This window comes from Tyto alba, unplaced genomic scaffold, assembly GCF_018691265.1.
Source record: "Tyto alba isolate M040663 unplaced genomic scaffold, T.alba_DEE_v4.0 Super-Scaffold_18, whole genome shotgun sequence".
Classification (NCBI taxonomy): Eukaryota; Metazoa; Chordata; class Aves; order Strigiformes; family Tytonidae; genus Tyto; species Tyto alba.
The window spans coordinates 30,568,660-30,589,939 of NW_024881280.1; the positions used below are offsets into that span (position 1 = coordinate 30,568,660).

Consider the following 21,280-nt stretch of genomic DNA (forward strand, 5'->3'; position numbering starts at 1 on the left):
GCATGGAGTTGTAAGAACAGAAGACGCTGCTGCTTCACGTGCCCCATACTGGATTCCAGAAAGAGAAAGAAAGAAAATCTCAAGTCTCAGCTCAGGACTAAAAATAGAAATAAAAAAAAATTAAAAAGCAGGGGAGGAAAGGGTCAAGGGGTAATGAGGACAAGTATGAGATTTCCAGTATTCCAGTGGGACGATAAATTGATGTGCAGAGTTCCAGCAAATCAAGACTTGCCTCGTAATCTCTGTTCTGGTGCTTCAAATCTTCCCAGAGGAAAGCTAGCTTGGGAATGAGAAAGGAAACTCCTCCTACTCAGTTCCTAAAACTCTTCTCTCTAAAGGTGACTCTGAAGACTCAAGAGTACCTGAAGGGCTGCATGTTGCAATTTTGAGAGGATTTTTCCTTAGGCTTCCTAAAATATGTTGGATTATCATTATGCCTAAATCTAAAAAACAAACTGAGGAATTTTTATCCAGGAGCGGGATGCAGCAAGAAGGATCCCAAAGGGGTCAATTGCTCCATATAGCACCCAGACAAAAATTTCAGAGTAAAGATTCTGTAAAAACAGCTGAAGAGGAGAAAAGCTTATAGCATCCCACAGAACATTTATTAAGAAGGCCATTTTGAAATAGAACTTTCTTCCAGATGAGGATCTGGAAATCCTGGATCCAGATCTGATTTCATATTCATCTGGTAGAAAAAGCATGAAACACATGTTTTCTAACTGGAAACAAGTTGACCATACACTTAAAACAAAGACATTTGCTTTGTTCATGATGAATGTAGCAGCCACTAAGAGCACTGGCTGTACCTGGAGAGGAGTATTAGCAGAAGTCTCCAAGTATTCATTCAAGTAACTCTGACCAGAAGTTGCTTAAATTGAATGCTAAAGCTAATCTTAGATTTATACAAGGCTTACATTAAAGAAAAGAAAAACAATATATGAACATACAGATGTCACGATTCTATCACTCACTACTAAGGAGCAAGAATTCACAGCATCACAGGATGGCTGAGGCTGGAGGGGACCTCTGGAGTTCATCTAGCCCAACACCCCTGCTCCAAGCAAGATCAACTAGAGCAGGCTGCCCAGGATCTTGTCCAGTCAAGTCTCTGGGGACAGCAGAAGAGCAGCTACAGAACACGTGCAGACCAAGAGGCACTACCTGCAGAAAGGCTGCAGACTGATGCAGATGATACACATGTAAAACCAGAATATTATAGGCTTTCCAGATTATTTATGCATATGCAAATTTACTTCCAAAGTACCACTACAACAGAAATTTATTTTATGAGGGTACATAGTAAGAAGAACAGAAAACTGCAGCAATTGCTTCAAATGATATTATTTTTATGGCTTTTTTTTTTTTTAATATTCAAGTTCCCAAATTTTTTGAAATGTTAAGACCATCAGAATAGTAAATAATCAAGCCAGGACTGCCACAATGTATCGTCTAGATTACTGATAAACTTATGTTTGAATTAAACTTGGCCCATTCAGTCAAATGCAATGTAAAACTAAGAAATAAGAATGTGATTTATATCCAAGACTGGGAAGCACAAAGTGTGGGAAACAGGATCACCATCATTACTGGGTGTTTAACTGGGAAGAGTTCTAGTAACTACACTGAGGAAGAATGATCAAAATTTAGCTTCTTTCCATTTATGTTTTGTTTAGGTTACAAAGAAGATCAAAGAGTGGCTTGGAGAACAGGAAAAGCACATGCTGTGACAGCTAGGAATTCTTTTCAACTTTGCTTCTTGCCATGATCTGTGTCTCAAAGGACAAACCAATCTTCCTGTTGCTACTAACAACAACAACAACAAAAAAGACTAGAAACTATTTAGATTGAAGGAAAAACCACACCAAGTCATGGGGACAGTGGCTCTTGTCCATGCCCTACCAAACATTGCAGCACAGTGCAAATTTGACAGATGATGACAATGGAATCCAATTCTTGTTCTCCCAAGAAGGTAAAGGAAATGATTGACAAAAAAAGACAAATTAAGAGATCGATGAGATCTTGACTCTGCCCAACTTCTTAGACATCAGGAACACTTCCTCACACCTAAACCTCACCATCTAGGTTTTGGTTCGCACCTTCACCCCCTTCTTTCTGTATTAATCACTAACTGTCAGGTCAGAAAAGTGACATTTCTCATCTGTGGGATGACCCAAAGCTCAGACGGAAGCACACAGATGAGCCTTTGCTCCCCAGAAGAGGAGATCCTGCAGTTCTCTATCATTTCCAAAAGCCAGTCACTCACAAAACCCAGCCTCTTCTCATCCTCTACCCCCCACACTAGCTTCACCTGGGAAACCTCAAGGAAATTCTTGGAAGGCAGTAGCCTACATGTGTAACTCTCAGAGATGATTGTCTCAGATACATAACCACCAGTTTTAAGACAGAAAGAATCTTTTAGCAACTTCACTGGTTTGTTGGTTTCTTAATTCTATCAGCTGTTCTAAAAGCAGTAGGTCCTCTACTTCTGCCTCTCCTTGAATCTGGTTCCACAGCAATCCCATGCATGGCATTTTCTCCCCCTTAAGGTAAACAGACTGTAATTAAATGGTAAAAAGAAAAACCAAAGTGCAGCTGGAAGCTGAGCCCAGGCAAACCTGAATTTGAAATAGGGCATACTTGAAAGATAAGCAACAACTTTTTCACATTAATTAACTGTAGGGAAAAAAAAAAATAAAAAAAAAAAAAAAAAAAAAACCAAGGGAGGGCCTGGAAGCTGCTGGTATTTTCATATCTTGGTTGCCTTTGTAAAAGTTTTATGGAGATAAAACAAGTTACTGGGCTCAAGTGAGCTGCATTCAGGATTTGTCTAGAGCCAAAAGGGATTTCCCACCCATTTTTTGTGAAAGGAGAACAGTTTACACCTCATTTTGGGAAGAGGAAGGGTAAGTCTTCTGTGAAACCTGGCAACACCCTCCACAGTGGGACTCTGCATAACTGCATAACAGGTTCAGTTCCCCAAGGAGCTGTCTGTACTAGGGTTCTAGCATCTAACAAGCTCAAGGCTGAAAAGAATACTCGTTTGTTCTAATAAAGTGGAAGCTCTAATTCATATAGCCCAGAACATAACCAAAAGAGAACAATACCCAGTTTCAGATTAAATACTTAAACAGAAAACTTAACAGTGGAAGAGCAGCATTTGCCAAATACTGTAACACATAAATCCTCTTTTACTTCCTCCTCTCAGTGCAGCTTAAACATTCAGGTTCTACTTTTATTATCAAAGAAACAACTCCTAAGTATCTGCTAGGGTCACATCCTGATCCTCTCCTCTTCTCCAGACAATACAAGCACCCATTTAAAAGTCCTTCCTTCACTTTACCAACCTTTACATGTTACACATCAGAAACATCAGCTGTGGAGCAGCTGTATCAAAACTCAAGTTGTTGATTAATCATTGTTAATATGCCATCTCTACAGAATACTAATATGGATGATAAACTTAGTAACAGAGTGCTTAAGGCAAGCAGCTTTCTTCCTACTAAAACATAACAGGTTTTACAGATTTCTTATAATTCCACTAGCAGTGATCAAGATAATTATAAAAACAGGAGTGATTTGACAAAATATTTTATTCCAGCGTTACAATTTATGGCTCTATCTCCAGAGGCTGGTCTATCCTGGGAACTGAATGAACCAAGATCCTGTTTGGAAAAAAAAAAAACAAAAACAAAAAACCCCCCAAAAAAACAGCACACACACCATAAAGCTGTAGCAAAATCTGTAAAAAGGAGATTTAAAATTACTTTACAGCTACATTAAAAAAAAAAAACACTACCTTTCAAGCATTCCCTTCTCTTGAAGATAATATGAAATTATAGTAAAGTATTTCTGTTTATGCATACACATTTTGAGTGGAATCATACCAATCACACACAGATCACCAGCAGGGTGGGAACTTGAAGAAACTCATGCAACATCTCCTAAAGCAACAGAGCAACTGATAACATCTCGATCTGAGCAGTTTACTGATAAATGCCACCATGCATTCTGCCACACATTTGCTGACACCAGAGAAATGCCCCTATTCAGCACTCTTCCTCCAGAGCCCTGAGCAGACATCAAATGCTCTCCAATGATTAAAGGTCTGGCTACCAATAACCACAGCACTATTAGCCAGACATCGCCACTCCCTCCAATTTAGATCAACATTATGCCACTTCGCTTCCCCAAGGAGCTGTCTGCACTAGGGCTCAATTACTTTGAAGACAAAGTAATTGTCTTCAGTCCCTCCTTATGAGATCACCAATTAAATCATGTTCAGTGCAGAGAAAAATGCAGAGAATTTAACCATCAAATTCTAAAATCCGACTATTTACAAGACAGAGTTGCAGGAAGAGGGAATGTTCCAGATTTGGCAGGGAAGGAGAATGGCCCACATTTGGCATGGGTAAGGACCTTCTGCCCCCTTTTTTACTACCATGCAAATCAAACTCAAACAGAAGTTGTATCAATGATCCTGATAGTGAACTTATTTCCCTACAGAAAAGTTAATACTCACCTTTAGCCCCTGACGTTAGATTAAAGGAACCTCGAGCAGCTATAATACAGACTTACACCAGTGTATATATACACTGATAAGCCAGGCTACCATTTCCTCTTACAACTTTTAAACAAAGCAACAGAGTGCAACGAAGCCAAAGTTAGTATGTGAGATGTAATTTCTAAACCAATTATATTCATAATGTATGGAAGAATACTTATAAATATAAACAACTATCAGCTCCAAATACCCAGATGTTTATTCCAATCAGACCAATTACATGCTTCCTCAGAGTGGGAGAAGTTCCCCTCGCCTTTGCCCTTCGCTGGCTGCTGCCACTTCATTTTCCACCAGCTGTTACGCTCTTCAGGGGCTCTTCAGAGCCCTGGGGGAGGCAAATCAGCTCAGTAAGCCAGCAGAAACTAACCCCAGAAAGAGAAGCAGAGAGTTTTCTGCTGGCCCAGCACAGCAAGTCCCACCTCTGGCATTCATCAACACAAGGGAGAGGCCTGGAATATGTAACCAGGGGAAACTGCATAGAGAAGGAGCAGGTTGAGTGAAGGTAGGATGAAAGAGCTCCTCCACGCAATAGTGGCAAGGTGTTAGACCAGCTTGGTTACTTGTGAAATCATGCTGACTACGCTAGCATGTTCTCTTCCAGATGACGAGTCAGTTGGAATACAAGCAGCAGATATACATCCTCACTTATACTGTTGTAACACCCCTGGCTATCTGAAGAAACAAACTGTCAGTCAAAAATAAGACAACACATCTTAGTACTGTCACCATCTTTGGTCTTCATTCAGAAAAGTGTGTCTCCTTAGTACGCTTGTTCTGCAAATATGATAGTGAGTGCAACAGAAGGAAAACAAAAAAGATAACAAATGAAGAGAGTGCTTCATTTCCACTTTTGTGGAAATGCAAAAATGCATGTCACATCGTGGTCTGCAAACTTTTCTGGTAGAGATGTAGACCTCTTCAGAAAGCTTTGCATATATATAAATTGCATTACAAGGTGTATGTATAAAAACCAAACAAATTTGATAAACACTTTCTAAGTAGGGCATGAGTCCGAAGAGGTTTCTAAATCCCTGGTTTACTCTGAGGATAAGCTTTAACCATACATATGAGGTCTTGTATTTCACAAGGGAGCAAAACAAATGAAAACTGTTGAGATGTTTCTATTTTTATGTCCTACATATATCCAGATAAAGAAGCAGTGTAGAACGTGACAAACAAAATATAGACATGTAAAACGCTTCCTGAACCATTGCTTTTGCTACTCTGCTCCTAACTCCTCTCTGCTCCTTTATTCTGCAAAGCTAAATGTGAGGAAAGATATAATAAAAAATTATAGAAATAAGGTGTTGAGAAGAAAGGCAGTCAGATAAAAGATCACACACAAAACAAAACAACAGACAGAAATGGGACAGCAAGGGTATTAAGAAATTCAATTGGCAAGAAAGCAGTGTGTTAAAAGGCTGGTGTATTTCCACCAGCAAACTTGATACCTGTAGGTAATGTTCTATTTCCGTGGCAACTCCACAATGTTACAATGGTAGCCTATAGAGCTGCAACCTTCCAGAGCCGGCATTCCCTCCCCACAGCAATGCAGTATTTCACACTGGCTAAGGTTTCTACATAACTGTATCATTCTACCTCACTTGAACTACAAAAATTGTCCTCCTCAGTGCTTTTCCAGAGAGAGCCATACATCTCACTGAACTTGAGCAAGGTCACGTTCCAATTGCAGCAACAGTGAATGGCCGGAAATATCAGTGGAAATTCACGGATCCGTTATTTTATCCACTCAGCTTGCCACTGCACTGACCTCAGGTTTCCTCACTGTGTTTGCAGAGGAAGGAAAGAAAACATTAGAGCACTGATGGCCCGAGAATGCTCTGAGCAGACACAACCTTCGTACTGAACTCCATTGTAGCCGCTTCCTTCAAGGTGCTACTGTTTCATCAAAAATTCACAACAGACTTGCAATCGGCTTTGAAATGCGATTGCTAGCTTCCAAAATTATTATTCAAACACCGCAAATTTCCAAGCACCCTGAGAATCCCAAGGCCCAAAGCTATGAAGGACACGATACCCTCATTAAAACTGTTGCAGAAAGGTTTCAAAACACAATCCTCATAAACCTGAACACTTCAATAAAATACATGAGTCAACATGTTATGATAAACTTACTGAAAAACAATCATCACTGCTGTTTCACAAGTCTTATTTTTCACTATTGGAGAAAAGCAACTTCACAAATCTCTTAAAAAAATGAACAATTTTAATGGAAAAAAAGTAATGGGGATTTCAAATAGATGTGATCATTACCATCAAAGTGTTACGGACATGACTAGTTATTTTGGGGGACTGCTACACTAAACTGTGATCTTAGAGAAAAACTCTCTCTTAGGGCATGTTGCATTTCATTCACACAAATGTGGTTTTAATGCCAACCAAGTTTTCCATTACAAAGTTGTACACGGTTCTCCTACAAATTAAGCCCTTTATTTACTAAAGTGGCCCATTCAGACTGGCTTAAAACATAAAAGAATACTACACCCAGTGCTTCCCAATTCTGGACACATTTTAAAATACCTTCTCATTCATTTCAGATATTCAACATTTACTATTTTATCTCTTCCAATAATCTGTGAACAAACGATTTTGTACTTGGAGCTTTTGATAACTCTCATGACCATGCTTTGCGGCACTCGTTTGCAATGTTAGACAAAATTCAACAAATTGAATCAAAATTTCTTCAGATCATTTTCTTAGAAGGAACCTTTTTCAGTTAGGTAAGCTAACTCACAAACTTTCACTAGTGAAAACTGCTTTAAGATTTTATTTCTAACAGCTTGGGGTTTGTCTCAGTTCCATTTGAAAAATTATACTCGGGAGGTGAACACCTGAGGATGGCGCCTTTCTTGCAACAAAACAGCCTACAGATTAACGAAGGACCACATCTTTGTGAACCTCGGAGTAGCACAACAATTTCTAAGCCAGCTGCTACAGTTTTGTAAATCCTGTTGTAGTGGGTGTAAAGGGCCATGTGCTGGCCCCGGGGGGCTGCAGGGGTGGCCCCTGGGGGAAGAGGCCAGGGGCTGCCCTGTCGCAGACCCAGCTGAGCCCCTCAGCCAAGCTGGAACCACCTCTGGGAAAGCCTATTTAAGAAAGGGCAGAAAATGCCACAGAGAGGAGGAGGGAACAAAAGGAGTGAGAAACAGCAGAGGGAACACCAAGGTCAGAGGAGGAGGAGGTGCTCCAGGTGCTGGAGCAGATAGCCACCACCAGCACAGCCTGAAAAGGACCCAGGCTGGAGCAGGTGGGTATGACCCGAAGAAACTGCGGCACGTGGAGAGCCTACACAAGAGCAGACTTTTTTCCTGGAGGTCTCCATCCAGCAGGAAGCCCACATCAGAGCAGAGGCAAAACGTGAGAAGGAGGGAGCAGCAGAAAGAAACAACCTCGCACAGACTGTAACCCCTTTGCCCCCTGCACCACACAGGGATGGGCACAGGAGTCTGGGGCGCAAGAGTGAAATTAAGCCTGGGAAAGGGGAGAGGAGAAGTGTTGATTTCATGGCTGTCTTTCTGTTTCTTACTCTCCAAATCTATTTTAACTGTCAACAAATCAAATTAATTTTCCCCAAGTCAGGCCTGTTTTGCCCACAACAGTAATCAGTAAGTGATCTCCCTGTCTTTATCTGAAGCTACCAGTCTTTTCATCCTATTTGCTGCCCCTGCCCCACTCGGGGAGAGACTAAGCAGCTGGGTGGGAACTTGCTGTTAGCCAAGGCTAACCCACCACACCTGCACATAACAGTTTTGACCCAATCTTTCATGGGAGTGCTGATGAAGCAAGAGCTCAAACAGAGATTTGTGTTACATGACCTGAATCTCATTACAGCTACTGAGTCCTGATTCTGAAGGAGAGAAACGTAATACAGACTGGATGAGTGCCTAGCAATTCTGAGTCAGGTTAAAGGCCTGTCTTTTCATCTATCCTTTATGAAAAACAATGCAAGTCACAGGCTTGACACAAAGCACACATTTTCCATAATCCAAATTGTGACTATTACTAATAGAGTAGCAGAGGCAGTGACCAATCCATTAATATTGCTCTTCCCTCTTTATCTTAAAGCTCGGTAAGCTCACAAAGCCTTTCAAATACAATCCCTCAGATACAGAAATTGGTTCTAGTAAGTGACATTTTTGTGCATCCAAAATCCTACATAAACTGTCATACATATTTGATCCAGTGTCAGGTTTTATACAGACTCCTAATTCTGTGAGGGAGTAGACAGGATCCATCAGCAGAACAAAACAGAATAAACAATAAAATAATCAAGTCCACTCAAACTACTGCACCTCTCCAGTGCTGTGCTTCACCAGCTGTACATACTATTGCCTTATTCATCCACACAGACCTTTGTCCTAGGAGCTGTCATTGCTATTTCCTCCTCCATCTAATTTAGGTTTCAAACTTCAAGGGATGGGAACTTAATAAAAACCACTATATCAGTGCAAACCAGCCCAAATAATAATCCAGCCCATTAAAATTCCTGTCAAATTCTCTAATCTCCATTTCCAAACAGGAGGTGTAATTAAGTACTGATAAAATAACACTATTCTTTTGCAATAGTGGAAGAGTTAAGAGATTACAAGAGGGCTTCCCCAAAAGATTCCTTCCCATCTGTGTCCAAAGAACAACAAACCTCATTCCTAGCCATGTTGATATCCTCAGTTAAAACGCTCCAGCATTCAGGAGTCAGAGTCAATTCCCTACACACCAATATATGGACAGAATGAAGATCCTCTCCCCTCTTTTTCCTCCTCTCACACTTTTAAATCACTCCTGTAACATACTGTTCCACATTCAGACAAAAAAAACAGATCTTTTGTTATCCACTCCCTAGCTGATTTGTATAAACTGAACATTACTACAGAAGGAAGCAGTAAAGTTCCAAGTACTTTTTCTTCAAGTAATTGCTTCAGATTAACTAACAACAGGGATACACACCGGAGCACCTTGCAGTTCATATCTCTCTTCATGGGTGGAACAGAGGCACTGCCTCACCTTTGTAGTCTCATTAGCTGATAACCTTGGCCTGCAACCTGTTAAGTACACCAGGATCTAGAAGACAACCTTACAGTTTTAAACACTCTCAACAGCAGAGGCATGTGTTTCATTAAGTGAATTACTCTCTTCCTGTATTACTCCACTACAAAAGAAGAGTCCCTTACAATCACTTAGCTTACTGACTGTTGATGTTCTCAGTTAGCTAGAACTTGGAAGCCACAGACATTGATTTAATCATTCCTGTGCTGTCAGAAAGAGACGAAATCTACATACGAGACTTTCCCATGTTTTAAAGATCAGGAAATGCTCCGATAATTTGTATTTTGAGTGGTACAGAATCCAGAAGATACCATAATAGGAAAATCATTGCAGTGCAAAGTTATGCAGACCGCATAATCTTCTCTGATATGCTTGCTTGGTAATAGAGCATGCAGAGCAGAGAAATTTAGGTCAACCTGTCAATAACATCTTCTGCCTAGCTCTCCCAACCTGTCTGAAATACCTTAGTACATCTTAAAACCGTGAAAATCATGCTTCTCAGCCAGACAGCCAAAAAACATTTGCCTTTACCTGAACTGATCTCTAACTAGTTCACAGTCTATAACTCAGTGAAACGCATCCTAAAACTAAACATAATACCTTCCATCTTTTTACTTGTGTTTATTTCTAGTTAGTATAATACAGTGTGTTTCAGGAGCATCACCCAGTTGTTCTTAAGGCCAACACATGTAAGGTTACCTACCACCCATCCATCCATCCATCCATCCATTCTTAAATTCTCTCTCTTCTCGTTACTTTGATTCAGGCTTCTCCTCTTTTATTTGTATTTCTATAGGCCTGAATCACGCAGTTTTCTTCCCTGCCTAAATGCGCAAAGCTATCACTGCCTTCTCAACACACTCCAAGTGATGCCAGCCTGTGTCAACGTATCACCTCTGAATTCACCCCAAGTTCTGTCTCTACAGACTTGACTTCTCTCTAAAAATACCTCCAGGTCCACCTCAAGCAGATGAGTGAGCCCAGAGGGACAGACACTATCTCCGTGTCTTTTCCCACACACACAATGAAGGCATCCATACCAAAAAGAACTTCCCTGCATCTCCCTTGCTCCTTAGGCACTTTCATATCTGAGAACGAAGCACTACTTTTCACCTGCTTCAGCTAAACGTTTAAAAGTTTGCGCTATAAGAAATACGAGACCAAGCGAGGCATTCATGGCTTCTACAAGAAAATAAATGAAGCTGCACTATACCGCCGAGGTATGCTTTTTAGAAAAGAGACAGAAGCCTTCACATGACACGCTGTGTACAGATACTCCGGCTGTGCAGGCAGAAGGACGCTCAGGGCTTCACGCACACCGCCAGCAAACTGCAACGCTCACGAGAAGCCGTCAGACCGCCCAGCAGCTCCGGACGCAAACCCAAGGGGCCGAAGCGCGGCCTCCCTCGGACCCCGCAGGGGCGCCCGAGCGGGGCGGCCGCCCAGCTCCCCGCCCGCGGGCCGGGGTCAGGCCCCGGGCGGCACCCGCCTCCCCACCTCGGGGCCCCCGCTCGGCCGCGCCGCCCCGACCCGCTCCGGCGGGCCCCCCGGCCCCGCGGGGCGGCCCGCAGGCCCTTCGCGCCGGCCCGCCCGGCTGCACCTGCCGGGCCCGGCCTCCGGGAGCCCCGCCGGCCCCCGCCCCCCCCCCGCCGGTCCCTCCGCCGCGGCCTGCCGCCTCCCGCCCTGCGCCGCACCGTTAGCGATCAGCTTGGCCGAGAGCTGCTTCACGAGCTCGGGGATCCGCTCCCACTGGCACTCCGAGCGGCACCGCTCGATCTCCGTCTCCAGCCGCGAGCCCGCCTTCTTGGTGGCCATGGCCGGGCCGGGCCGATGGGCCCCAGCGCGGGGGGGGGGGTGATGGGGAGAGGAGGGGGGGGGGGGAAGAGCGGCGGGAAGGGGGGAGGCGGGGAAAGGACGGCGGCGGCGGCAGCGGCCGGGGCGGCGGAACTTGAGGGCTGCGGCCCGCGCCGCGCTGGCGGCCGAGGGGCGGGGGGGGGCGCCACCTGCCGGGCAGCGCCGGGCAGTGCGCGCGGTGGGGGGGCGTGGCCAGGGGGCGTGGGGCGGCCCTGAGGCCTGGTCCCGGCCTGGGGAGCGCGGCCCGCGGCCCGGCGCCTCCCGCTCGGCTGGGCCCGGGGCAGGGACCGGGGCTGGGCCCGGGGCCGCCCCGACCGCCACCCGGAGGAGCAGGAGGGAGGCTGCCCAACGAGACGGCCGCGCCGCGGGGAGCAGGGCCGGTACCGCCGGGCTCCCGCTGCCAGCGGCAGGAACTGCTCCTTCAGAACGATTTGCCCGGTGACAGGCCGAAAGAGGAGGAGGAGGAAGGGAAATAAAGGGAAAATTAATCTAATATCCTTCTTCCGCAGGTTAGTGATGAAACGTACGCTACCGCCCCGTCTGCAGTGCTTCTCCACTCCCCCAAAACGAGTTCCTGCCCCCCCCGAGTGGCCGCCTCTCCCCCCCCCACCTTGAAATCACTCGCCCACGCTCGCGCGAGGGTTTCTGAGCCTCCTGAAGCCATTCGCCTTTTTGTCCCCTCCGTCCACGCGCCTCTCCCCACGCCCTCGCGGGGCTGGCACACACCCTACCCCACGGAAAGGTGGGGCCCACGGGCTCGGTGCCCACTTGCTCCTTAATTAAACAGGAGAGGGTAGAGCCGTGCCTGTACAGCAAAGATCTGCACTGTCCGTAGATTATGCCCTATGCTTTGGGAAAATAAATGCATTTCCAATGTTTGGGTGGAATCAAAATATTAAATAAAGCTTTTTCAATAAACACCATGTCTCTGTCAAATGCTACATCACACATACGTGACACACCAGTTCCACAAACTTACATACACCTCAGAAAACCACCACCATGGCTGATTTTCACTGAAAAATGTAGCAAGACCACCAAGACTGCATTGAAAAAAGTAAATAGCAATTTGTGAGATTTTTCACCAGAACAAATACACAGCCCATTGACAGAAAGAACAGGCTCTCTATGACAGGCATCAGATGTCTTTCTCAGTGTTTCAGTTAATTCACTTTTCGTTCCCAGTGCTACTGAAAGCATAATAACACACAATTCACATATTGTAATCTGCCTTTTTATGAAATTGCTGTTGTAGCACTCTCAGGTTACAGGCCAATTTCAAAGTATACTTCAGCTTTTAAAATTTAAATAGAAACAGTAGCAGACTATAACAGTGTTTAAGATACAACGGAGTTTAAGACACTGCAGGAGTGGAAAGAAGATTTAGTACTGTAACAAAAGCAAAAGGAGAAATATGTGATAAAGCATTTTTTGCTTATGTGATGTTTCAGAAGATCCAGAGAACACTAAACTGATGATAGGATGGTGTTTTACTGGAGAGTTAAGATGATTAAATTAAAAATGAGGGAGGAAAGGAATGATAATTCAAAATCTGTAGTATTATAGCTACTAGTTCTTTTACACAAAAGGCTATGAAAACTAAAATTTGAGCTTTTGAAAAGAGTTAATTTGCTTATGAAGATTATTCATATTTATTCACAACAATTTTAACACATTTTGTTAGCACTGATCACATCATTTCAGTATTCAGTATTTTGCTACTAGCAAAAGAATAGCATTAAAATATTTACATAACAGTTCATCAGGCTTATTATCTCAACAGCTACTATTTACGAAGTGAGACCTCTATGCAAAAGACATTAGTATATTCTGAAATGCATTGGAACAGTTAGGAAATCTGCTTTAACATTAATGAAACTTCCATATACCCAAGGCTGCTGGGAGAAGATTCCATTGTAGATGACCCGTCGTCATAGACAATAACAGATCTGGAATGAATAGCATAAAAGCGATACAGAAAAGAAGCCTGATCCTGCATATTTTGTCAATTGCCACTTATTTTTTCAAACGGAAACAAAGTGTTGATTTCTGGAAATGGCTTATTTAGTAAACTGTTGGCATAGACTGAAGCATACATGTACTTTGCTAGAAATAGGAGGTCTGCTTGTAAGGTGAGGCAGCTGGCTAGCCAGAATACATAGAGAGATATTCCTGAAAATGATGGAAAATTAAAATGCAGGAAAAGTAACTGGCATGTATTGGTCAACCATTTTTCCTTATGCCATCTCTCCCACTCCAATCCCCCCAAACACAGGGCATTAAGAGAAACAACGGACTGTTCAGTGCAATTTCATTAGCTTAGTACGAAGAAACAGGAACTTTCAGTACGCAGGAACACACCGATATGGCACTCTGATACTTCTGGTAATCTGGAAATAAACCCGATGAAGAAGTTTTCTGCACTAGTACTCAGTACAGAATTATGAGAAACAGCAGTGATGAGGGCTTAAACTGGTAAAAATGTAGAAGTTACAGAGAATATAAACTGACTTGAAGTAACATTTTAATCTCACTAAGATATCGAACATTCTGTAACAAGGAATCAGAAAAAAAATCCCAATATTTTAGAAGTACTTTCATTTTTAAAGGTAACGTATTCAAATAGAATGCTAGGAACTCAAATGAGAAAAAAAGCAAGAAAACTTACAAGATCACTGGGTTTTGTTCTAGACTGAGTTTCTGGCCTCTTAGGCAAATACTATTCACTGCTGAAGCGGCAAGGGAGGAAACAAACTTCACCTTTGTTCTCTCTTTTTTTTTTTTTTTTTTTTTTTTTTTTGAAAAGAATAAAGTTTAAAACTATTTTCATGACAGTTTGATGAAGTCAGCTTACTGGTATGGAGGCTCTTGAGAGAACAGCCTAGTCAGAGCTTAACATCCAATTTGTGCCAAAGGTTATCGGTGCTTAATGGCAAGTGTTGTTTCATTATTTACAGAAAAAGTATTCACTATGCAAGTTTACCTGTTAGTGTGGTTTTAGTCTGGCACACTGACAGGTGGTTTGGGCTTGGTTTTTCTACCAAGTAGAGTTTGTCTGAAGCTGCTAATCGAAGTGCTGATTATTAAAGCTATTTTCTTCCTCAGTTCCTGTAGCATACGTCACAGAAAGATGATAATTTTGAGGGAAACATAATGTTATGGAAGATAGCGCAGAAGTCCTTATTTTATCTCCACAAAGTGTAAAATAGAATTAAAAAGTCACTATTAGAAAGAAGCTTTTCCTCAGCACAAACCTTTATTTTACCAACTTCTTATCTTTTAATTCAAATCAACATTTTACTGTCTATTAAGATGTTAAATGTATTCTACTGCAAGTGATCAGAGATGCAATTTAAGCATTATTTGTATTTTAAAGCAATGACACTCAACTCCCACTATTGTCTGCCATTTTCTCAAGTGTGTTTCGGGCCAAAACGCATTAACGTGAGAAGTAATTTCTCCACAGTGAAGAGCACAACTCATAAGCATTACAGAAGCAAAAATTTTACTGAATATAAGTGTCTCATTCCAGTTAGCATAACACTGTTAGTGAAACAAGGTAACTGCAGAGTTCTCCATTCCTGCTGAAGCCAGTAACGTCTATGAAATTTAGAACTGACTGTATGGAAATTGTTGGAGAAAATAATTTCAGTGACACTTGGTTCCTTTTCGGGAGTATCAAATGCAATTTAAAGGGAAGTAAAGTGAGACTGAACAGCATCTGCAAAATCAACAGTTTGACAACATGCACATTATAAAATCTGCCACCCCTGCCTCATAGCAAGGAATAGTCATGTAAGAAGTGAAATATGCTTTATCAAAATATTTCAACGTTTCAAGGTTTTGTACTTAGATTAGTTTATTTTCTTAAAGATAAAATAGTTACATCTGTGAATTGACATTATTTCGTAATTCATTAAGCCCTTACTGCTGTTTGAAAGTCAAAATCATACACAAAACATTTCAGGAAAACCTAGGGACCTGGAAAGCTTTTTTTTTTTTTTTTTTTTTTTCCCCCTTCACAGTAGGCTTTTGAATTTGCAGTTTGTTGCTTTCAAACTGACTCGATTCATACTGGACTTGTCAAATAACAGGCAGTACAACTAATACTCAAAAAGGAACGTATGCCTGTGCAATCAGGCAAATACTTTTCACTACTGTATGAAATCCCTTGATGTTAATTCTTAGTCTTTAATAAATGACAGTGCTAACAGTCATTGCTGTTGATAGGGTCAATCTTAAATTTAATTACTAATTGTGCTGCAAAAGACAAGAAGTCAGACTCCAAGAGACATCCTTTCCACACCCACTCATGCTAAATAGAAACCAGCATTGCCAATGAAAGGGCAACAAAGAGTATCAGTCAACTGGCAGCACGTATTAAAATCATATTGTTTTGGCCCAATGTTTCATACTGCATTTTAAACCCATCATACTGTTTCTGGAAATATCCTCCACATCACAAATGCACATATTTGCACATACAAAAAAAAAAAAAAATCCCATAAAAAAACCTCACCTCCCAGAATTAACAAAAGCACTTTGCAGGTGTTCACAAGCTGAATAGATGTAAGTATTTATATCTGCATTGCTACTTGTTCCACAAATGTATTATTACAAAACTATATTGCCAGTAAAGTTGCTAACATGCAGTAACTAAAAGGAAGCAAAATGGGAAGAAAAACACAGTTTGCGGTTTCTCACTTTTATTGTGCCAGTGTAAAACTATTCAGCCTTCTTCAGAGGTCTAAGGATTCCAAATAAATGCTTTGGCTAATTTAAGTTCAGGGAGGAGCCAAGGAAGGTCTAAATCCTGGGTCTTCCGTTGTGTTACACTTACAGTGATTCTCTTTCCTGCTGTATTTCAAACTGTTGTCCCACACAGTGGTGGTCATAGGGCAGCAGGTAAAGAGGGTCTCCACACTGTCTTTGCACAATAACAAAACTGAGACACAGTTCAGCTAAATTCTAGATATGATCCACATTGTACCCTAATTTCTTGCTTGAACTCAAAAAAATAAATCTTCCTAGACAAACTGAACCTTGGTGACACAGACATTTTTCTATTCTTTTGACTCATTTATGCAAAAAAATGTCCAGAATAGAACTATTCCAGATTTAAAAAATAATAATTATGTATTTTTAGAAAGATGTAAGCTTCTTACGCTCTAATTACCCCACCACTTTTCAGTTCCTTTTGTTCTGTCCAGCACAGAAAATAAGCCATGTACAACTTTTAACTATTTTTTAAGGGTAAAAATAATATACCTATTACAGTTTAGGAAATTAGAAAACTCTATTTTAGTAAATATTAACCTCTTACTAAATCTGAATAAAGTCTCTTTAGCTAGAAAAGCAATAGTGGCAGCTCTTCTCTCTTGTAGTACAACTGTTTGATCGGATTACATTGTTGGGTTAAATCATACTTAGATTTTATTCCCAGATCATTTTTTGTCTACATAGGAATCACTGTCTTCACGTAACTGTTTCAAACTGCACTTCTGTGAGCACTTAAGAGAAGATGAAGATCAAGTATTCCTCAGATTGAATTTACTGAGTGCAGGAGCTGAGTTACATCCCTACTTCAGTCCTAAATTCAACCCCTTTAAATTCAATTGTTACATAGAAGAAAAGCTTTGATTAAAAAAATAAAATAAAAAGATAAAGCTACTCATTAGTAATAAAAAATAATTGTACATATTAATAAACATCAGTGTTTTCCCCATTGCTATTTAAATGCACCTGGGACAAATAATAATGGGTAAATTTGAAGCATCTACAGTGTCATACTGCATTCAAACGTTTTCCTTGTTGCTGTCAGTATTAGCAGTTAAATACGTCGTCAGACCACCAGAGGGAGTCGAAAATTACATATCATTTCCGAAAGTTTCTAAACCCGTAGGCTACAGTTTAAAACATTAACAGAAATTGCTGAATGTTGTGAGTACTAAGACAAATGGGTAAGAAAAATGAAATAAATTAGAGGAATCAGAGAGAGCGGGCGTTGCTGAAGATAAAGGTAATAAAAAAAATTCTAGTAACCTCATCAGTTCATTATTATCCATAGTTAAGAAAAATGTTTGTGATATAAAGGAGTGTTCAGCAACTGTTTTTGCCTGGAAAGAATGAAAATCATGCATTAAATTCGATTTTTCAGTGACATCAATAACTGGAGAGAAGTCTTTAAAACCAGTAGGTCCGGAATTAGCACACAAAGTCCTGAAACAAAGGGCTGCCCCGTTCTGTCTCATCATATCCCTCTGAATAGCTCATGGAATGCCGGGCGCATCGTGAGGACACTGGGCTTGGGCCTATGTGCCAAAGGAAGGCAGAAGACAGTGGTAGACACCTGCCTAGCCTGGGGTGTCCCTAAGAGAAAAACCTGGAAATTTGCATACTCGGTTACATTATGATGTTCCGAAAGCAAGGTCCTTAGCAGACAGGGGAGAAGGAGGTTTCCTAGGATCAGATGGGACAAATTCCAAGAGACCTGTACTCCAGTTGGGTAGAAACACTATGAAGCAGCAAAATGTGGACCCCATAGAAGGAGTGCTAGCTGCTATTTCTGCACAGCAAATATGAGTTAAGAAACTTGACCAATTAACAGTCTCTCTCTGCCTTAATAATTGGCAGAACCAACAAAATATTGGCTTTATGTTTTGGAAATTAAACTTCATGCCAAGCAAAGAGCATTTGCAAAAAGATTAATAGAGAACATAAAATAAGAACAGAAAGTTGGAGACCTGTGACAAATAAATTTATGGAAGAAATTAGATTTTTTTTAAGAGCTATCAGGTTAATTAACTATTTGTACAAATACAAGAGGCGGTGGATTCGCCAAGTCTTGATGTCTGCAAGACAAGACTGGATGCTTTTCAGGTTAACATGGATTGGTCAAACACAAGTTATTTGCTCTGCAGAAGACTACCCGATTTACACTTGATACCCTGTTCTACACAGGATGTCAGATAAGGAATTGCAGCCAATTCCCTGAAATCTTTGCTGCATTGGTCAGTGGGAAGCTACAGAACACCAGCCACCACCAGCAAGGCTACGAAGGGCAAAGCAGCGGGCGTCATTCTGCCGCTCTGTAAACCATGGCACACCTGCATCTCGAGTGCTGCATGCATTTCTGGTCCCATTAGTTTGACTCAGTGGGACATTTCTTATGTTCTGGCAATACTCAGTTGGCTTTACACACTGCAGCTTACTTTAGCTGGCCCTACTCAACCTTTCAGAAATCTATTGCCGAACACTTGCTCTTGGCAGAAACACAAATTCTGCTTGCGTCTTCTGAAATTCTCCAGACATCAGAATATTTCCTCTTCACGTACTCTGCTATGTCACCGCTCCTTTCTATGAAAAGTTCAACTAGTTATTTCCAGAGAAGATTAGGACTGAGCTGCAGTTTATTTAAAATACAATAGCGTGATCAAAGAAGTCTCTGAAAGCTCTAGCATTTGCCTGAAAGCACAGAACAGACCGTGTCTCGTCAGCTTCACTGCCCTGGAGATCATTCTACCTACCATCACAAATCAGGTAACAACAGAACATGTGCTTTTTTTAGCTGCTTGATAAAAACTGAAGTAGAAAGCGATAATGTTACTGTGACTACAGTTGGTTGGGAACAGGTGTGAACTATTGTTCTGTGGGCTTTATCTATCTTCAGTTCACAAAGATGATTCATGAGCAGCTTCTGGGCAGTAACTGTCAGCTTTCAGCCTCCTAGTGCTCCTGCTGGGTCTAAGTACAGGTTCTTGAAAATGTGAAGTTTCACATCTGTAGGACCAAGCAGATTTCTCCTGCATGCTTCTGATCTATCCCTACTTCAAAGAGTAAAAGGCAAATCAGCAGCCGGACCTGATACCTGTTGTTCACAGTGTGTTTTTAGGTCCAAGTTTGAAAGTGCCATTTGAGTTTGTACCTTTGGGTTTGCACTCACTTTAAAAAAGACAAAAACAAAACCAAAAACAAACAACCAAACCAAACCCAACCCTTTTTTTTTTTTTTTTTCTTTTTAAAAGTATTCATTTTGTGCTTCCAAAACTATTCATTCTGTTTATCAAATATAACAGTTGTCTGAAGGGTAAGATACCTATTAATTGACCAATGTAGTGTATTTTAAGCTAGTACTTCTGCTAAAGCGAAGGGTTTGTTGCATAGCCTTCCTTCATATTTTTATTCCTTCTATATATTGGATATTTGACTCTACAATTCTTTTTGGGCAGAAAGATCCATGCATTACCTTTCAGGACAAGCAGAAAGACTAGAGAAATCAAAGAGATAAGAGGGTTAACATAAATAAAAAGCTCAGGAAAGGAACAGAACCAAGTATACAACATAGGGAATAAAAAGAAATAATTTTAAAAAACCCAAACAACAACAACAAAAAAATCAAATCCAACAACAACAAAAACCCCCCAAACAAACAAAAAACAAAACACAAACACAAAAAAAACACAAAAAAAACTTAGCCCAAATGTACACTAGAAGACTGTGATTCTTTAGGTATACTGATGGCATTACACCATAGGACTTAAACATATTCACACATTTTTCTCCAAAAACAAGCTCCTGACAGCGCTGGAGGACAGTAATAGCTCAAATACTCTCAGACTTAGAGACTAGCCCAGATAATTCTCCCTGCTGCCATAAAACTTGTGCATAATGCAACAGCCAATCTGCACCCTTGGTTATTACCTACAAAGCTACCTTCCCCTAAGTATCCCCTGACTATCACTCAGATATTCAGTTTGGGGTTTTTTTTTAATTCTTCTGTAAGAAGAGTTCCCAGCACAACTTCAAGAATTGGAAGAAGAACGAATACACAGATCACTAGCCATCCAAGGGGAATACCCACGCTGCTGCTCTGCGCCGTGCAGAGCTCTGGCAAGAATCTCTCCTAAGGGAGACCAAGGTTGACTTATTAATAATGACATGATATGCTTCTCCAGATTGCTTTGCATTAAGTTCGAAGCCACCACAGTGGTTAACCACACAATTTAGGGCAATAAAAAAATCTCTTCCTGTTTCTGAACATCATGGCCTGGAGAAGAAAACGGGTTGACTGAAGATCAAAACCTTCATTTACAGTTATCATTCCAACACAGCTAAAGAGCCTGATTAGCCAAACACTCTTCATTCCCCGGTGGTTAGCAAGACTTACAGATAGGGGGAAGTAGCCCCAAACAGAAGCCCCAACAACTTTTTCATAAACTGGCAGCTCTGATAGTACTAGCCAACAGTCTGAGCTTACCTTACCATCCTCCAGATCAGCATGGCTGGGCTTTAACAGCTCTAGAGACAGGAGTGTTCAGCTGATAACTGGTTTCACAAATCTTTGGTGAGTTCTGAGCAGACTTCCAGAAAACAGCTTTCTTTTATTTCTTCCACCACTGCATTCACAAAACGAACCTCTCTTCTCATGCTTTTCCACATCCAAAACCAGAACCCTATCCTCATTTATCTTCTGAATATTCTGATATTGGGTAAAATAAACCATTGTAATTACTTATCTTGCTTTTTGGTAAACTTCTGTCACAAAGCTTTGCAATTTGCTGATGTGACTAAGAATGAGAAGCGCATGCCTGTCAGAAAGAAAACTTCACTGTAATCTGTTGGTAACTGGCATATAGTGAGTTAAGGAAATCAATGACCATGTTGCTGCCTTTACCATTTGAAAATGGCACCATTTCCCTCCAAGAAAAAAGCTGACCGGTGAATCTGTTTCTTTTCCTGAAGATTTTAAGTTAAACGTGGAGACCATTGCTTCTTCAAAAGCAACGGTGTGCAACCAGA

General features: G+C 41.4%; 1 protein-coding gene across 1 annotated transcript in view; it reads right to left on the reverse strand.

Moving 5' to 3' along the window:
• The window catches only part of TTC7B (tetratricopeptide repeat domain 7B), a 142,683-nt gene extending 131,096 nt beyond the window's left edge, over positions 1-11,587 (reverse strand). The window contains exon 1 of the mRNA XM_033010547.2: positions 11,323-11,587. Within this exon, the coding sequence (XP_032866438.2) occupies positions 11,323-11,443 (121 nt within the window). The 5' untranslated portion in view covers positions 11,444-11,587. The remainder of the gene's footprint in view (positions 1-11,322) is intronic.
• Between the last annotated feature and the right edge of the window lie 9,693 nt (positions 11,588-21,280).